Here is a 4,902-nt window from a genome sequence, read left to right on the forward strand (position 1 = left end):
GTGATGATCAGCTCTGAGCTTTGGTGTGGTGTATCTGTGGAGGAATGCTGCAGAGAGGGAGGGAGAGGCTCCGAGGGACAATCAGAGAAGCCCCATGATGTCAAATGAACCCAAGTGTTCATACCAGACTGTGAAAGCTCAAAGAGCAAGGCCCCACCTTGCCAAACAAGAACACATGCCAGGAATGGGACAAGAATGTGCCCCATTCTAGTCTTGCTTGTCCGCCACCTTCTCTTCAGCCCATCCCAAACACACTGTAAGCAGGACAACTGACCGTGCCCATCTGGAGGGCAGCCTCACCTCTAGTGTCTCCTCAGCAGTACAGCCTGGCTGCTGCTGCAGTTTGCCAGTGTTCAGGGCTTCAATGTATTCATCGCATTTCTTGTAGCCAGCATTTAGTAGCTCATACTTGGCCTTGAGCAGTCCCTGGCCAGGTGTGACATCACCAATCCCGATGGAGAACCCACGGTTAGCTGAGGGAGCAGAAGAGTGATAACCATTATTAGTCAAGCTGTCAGGCAGAGCTCACTCCCGCTGCCTGCCCTCTTCCTCTCGAGGAGAACAGCTGAACTCAGCGGAGAGAGGAAGCACTATGTGACTCTGGGATTGGTCTACGACAGGGAAAAAAGGGCAAACATAAACGCCATCCCCGATGTATCTCACACCCACAGATGAATGAAATACCAAGGAACAATATGGATTTTATGGATTATAGGGTGATTTAGGTTTTTTATTTTTTAAAAGATTTTCTTTTCTTTTTTTTTTTGTTTTTTTTCGAGACAGGGTTTCTCTGTAGCTTTGGTGCCCGACCCAAAACTAGCTCTTGTAGACCAGGCTGGCCTCGAACTCACAGAGATCAGCCTGCCTCTGCCTCCCGAGTGCTGGGATTAAAGGCGTGTGCCACCACCGCCCAGCTAGACTTTATTTATTTATTATGGATACAGTATTCTGTATGCTTGCAGGCCAGAAGAGGGCACCAGATCTCATTACAGACGGTTACAAGGCACCATGTAGTTGCTGGGAATCGAACTTAGGACCTCTGAGCCATCTCTCTACTCCTTTAGGCAAGTTTTAACGTGAAATATGATACCACAAATTAAAGAGAAAAGGATAGAGAAAATTAAGGGAGCAAATATAAAATACCCAGTAAAATTTCTTCAGAGCAATCAAAGTCAAATCCAGAGATCAAAGTGAGGCAACTCCTGCCAGGTGTGATGGTACACGTCCCTAATTCCAGTGCATGGGAGTCAGAGATGGGCAGATGCCGTGAGCTTGAGGCCAGCCTGGTCTACATACCCATTTCCAAGCCAGTGGGACTATACATAGTGAGATCATGTCTCAAAAACATAAAACAGAGGAAGTTGGAAAAATCCCAATGAGATAACCTTATCTGCAAATAATGATCATTTTGTCAGAAATCTAAGACTTACCAAGTAAAACATTCAAAACCAACAGAAACGATAAAAGACAAAAAGAATTGAGAATAAAGACATGTTTTTAAGAAAAAAAGTAAGAAAAACAGAATTGATCCAGTAACTGGAAATGCAATTAGCACATTTCCAACGGAAAGAAATGGAGATAAAATTATCAAAGAAATAATGATGAAACTGCAGACAGAAAGGACACTACTGCAAAGTTATAGGAGTGGCTGAGTGATTAGCACAAGAGCGTAAAGAGCCTGCGCCAGGGCTTCATTCACTGTGCCCTTTTCCAACAATACTAAACATAAGACAGTGTGGCCTCCAGATGGGAAACAAAAGATTTAAAATATTATGGGGATAGAAATGGCTGCACCCTTTCCACAGCACCTCTAGAAGCTGCAACAGAACAATACTGAGGGGATTCTGAGGTAAAATATCCAGTCTAAAATTTTTCATCAAGGCAAAGAGTTAGTCAAATATGAAAAGAATTACATACAATTTTATGGTTGGCAAGATGGCTCAGTTGGTAAAGGTGCTTGCCACCATGCCTGATACCAGAGTCTGATCCTTAAGACCCACGTGGTAGAAGAGAGACTCCTACAAGTTGTACCCTGACCTCCACACTTATGCTGTGGTATCAGTGTACCTATACTCACAGACAACAGACAGACAGACAGAGAGACACACAGACAACAAAACTCGATTTTGGGAACCATGAAAAAATCACTTGATAGAAGCTACCCTCAAAGCATGAGCGAGCAAAGGAAAGAGCCATGTGAGCACAGGGGGGCGATACTGAACCATCCGCTTGGAATGAATTATGGGAGGCCCAGAGGCTACAGGAGGAAGAGACCTGGTCAGTCCTCAACCCAATATGGACCAAATTCAACAGAACTGTCATATGCAGACTACCCATGTATATACTTCAGCATTGCCAGGGCATAAATTTCATTTAAATTTCAGAGGCTGTGAGTTTCTCTAGGTACTTGGGAAGCAACCCACAAAGACCTTTTTATGTAATACATCCTCTCACAGACAATAGGAAGCTACCGTAGATTCTGATTAGAAAAAATGAAAATCAAACTCAAATCTACCAACTTGTCAGTAGTGAGTTGAAGTCACAGATAAAAATACACAGATGATTTAGTATACTTTATCCAGTTTGGGTGTGGGAATGAAACAGTGAAACAACACACTGTCCTACAACACTAAGACTTTGCCAACTATAGTATTACATGAAAAAAGGAGCTGCTGAGATACTCACATAGGTAGACAGGAGCCAGCCGGGCAAGCCGAGACATGGCATCGGCAGCCTCGTTCTGCCCCCAGTCTCGCAGCAAGATGTAGAAGATGTTGTTCTTGGATCCCGACCCCAGGGTTCCTTTGTCCATGCTGCCACTCATCAGCTCACTGTTCTGAATCGTAACATCTGGAAGGGTGATACTGACAATGCATTTAAATGAACAATTATCTGGTTGAAAAATATGTTTACGTCCTGAAAATTCCTAGTACAGCTGAAGAATTTCTCAGAAAACCAGCACCCTTCTAAATTTTAGAACTCATGAGCACACCCGAGATTCACAGCTAGTCCCGAGGTCCTGTTAGCCAGTGAGCTGGGGAGAGCGACGGAGTGCTAAAGAGCTTGTGTTATACAGTAGCTACGGGATGCCGGCTGTGAACCTCAGTCAGACCACTGTTTTTTGTTTTTTTTTTTTTTTTGGTTTTCGAGACAGGGGTTTCTCTGTGGCTTTGGAGCCTGTCCTGTAGACCAGGCTGGTCTCGAACTCACAGAGATCCGCCTGCCTCTGCCTCCTGAGTGCTGGGATTAAAGGCGTGCGCCACCATCGCCCGGCTTGTTTTTTTTTTTGGATTTTTGAGACAGGGTTTCTCTGTAGCTTTTGGTTCCTGTCCTGGAACTAGCTCTTGTAGACCAGGCTGGTCTCGAACTCACAGAGATCCGCCTGCCTCTGCCTCCTGAGTGCTGGGATTAAAGGCGTGCACCACCACAGCCCGGCCAGACCACTGTTTTAAAGGGACTCAGGTGACCTGTATTTTAATCCTCTTTCTGTTATATTCTACTGAATCTGCATGTTAGCAAGACTTCTTTCTGCCTAAGTGAAATCAGTTTAAAAAACAATCAGTCTTGGGGCAGGGAAGGCATGATGCCCCGAGTTTAATCCTAACCACCAAAGTAGAGTCAAATGGTACTGTTCCCCACTGAAGTCCCAGCACTCCTGAAGGTGAGGCAGAAGGGCTGCTGTTAGTTCCAGGTCAGTATGGGACACGATAGGAGGGCTTATCTCCGTTCAAAAAAACATAAAAAACAAGCAAACAAACAAAACCCACACCTACTAGTAGTGCTGTTAGACAATGAACACATGGTCTATAAGATATAATAAAAATAATGACAACAAACTATAAACCCAAAACAACCTTTGCTGCCCACCTCTCTTAGAAAAAAGCCAAATTGCAGAAAAAAGCCAAATTGCATTAACTGACAAAACCCTTTAAAAGGACTGCTCTGAGCACTGGAACTGCCACACGGTGTCTGCTGTCCACAGAGACTGACACCAGCAGAAGCGCAGCAACACTGTCCTGGAGAAAACCCGACTGACCCTTTGCAGAAACAGTGAAGCTCACGCTAGGTCACCGCTTGCTCCTCCCAGCCCGCCCCATCCCATCCACTCACAGGAATCATTGACGCAAAGGTCCTCCCCCTTGCCACAGTACTGCTTGCCCTTGGTCCGGAGGTTGGCCCTCACTGGATTGTCATCGCTGGGTCTGAGGATGACACTGAAGATCTGCTTTCCAGTCCACAGAGTGACAGGCTGGAGGAGAGAAGGCAGCAGATGAGGGTGCAGTGACTCCGGGCAGGTGAGCCCAGCACCAGCACGGTCCCCTCCATTCCACTAGCCATCCACATAGACCCCAACGCACCTTTAGTATTGTAGGGGGTGGAAGGCGTACTTTAATTTTCTCATCCTTGCCAACCAGTATTGAAGCGATGATCTGGCAAGCCTTGGCTCGATCAAAGAAAGTGTCCTTGAGGGTGAGGAGGTAGGCACCTAAGGCAAAGAACCAGCACAGAAAGGAACCATGTGGGGGAACACACACATTTTCAACCTTCAAGTCAAATCAGACTGCTCCCCAGAGAAGAATAAAAACAGAGGTGCTGACTGTACCCCCAACCCTACTCCAAAGTAAGTCAAGTGGCTTTGCTTCATCTACTGCTCTTCTCAGAGCAGCGGCAGAGCCTAGGCCAGACACTAGGCCTAGAAAACCCCCAGGTTCAGGAAGATCAGCCTTGGCTGCATGGGAAGCTCAGGGCCATCCCAGATGCAGCCCTACTGAACATCCCCTACATGCTCAGCCTACAGGAAGCCCTACCAAACCAACCCCCAACTCAATCTGTATGAAGCCCACTGAATCCCTCAACTTAGCCTACATGAAGCTCATTGGCCCCCTCAGAATACATGAAGTC

The 4,902-nt window shown here is 46.2% G+C and overlaps 1 protein-coding gene across 1 annotated transcript in view; it reads right to left on the bottom strand.

The window, feature by feature from the left end:
* Window positions 1-4,902, bottom strand: part of Polr3a (RNA polymerase III subunit A) — a 40,828-nt gene that overhangs the window by 19,675 nt on the left and 16,251 nt on the right. The window contains exons 13-16 of the mRNA XM_005348698.2: window positions 4,359-4,486; window positions 4,111-4,249; window positions 2,686-2,850; window positions 301-473 (exon numbers count right to left, since the gene is read on the bottom strand). Of these exons, the coding sequence (XP_005348755.1) occupies window positions 301-473; window positions 2,686-2,850; window positions 4,111-4,249; window positions 4,359-4,486 (605 nt within the window). The remainder of the gene's footprint in view (window positions 1-300; window positions 474-2,685; window positions 2,851-4,110; window positions 4,250-4,358; window positions 4,487-4,902) is intronic.

Source organism: Microtus ochrogaster, chromosome 6 (genome assembly GCF_000317375.1).
Source record: "Microtus ochrogaster isolate Prairie Vole_2 chromosome 6, MicOch1.0, whole genome shotgun sequence".
NCBI classification, from domain to species: domain Eukaryota; kingdom Metazoa; phylum Chordata; class Mammalia; order Rodentia; family Cricetidae; genus Microtus; species Microtus ochrogaster.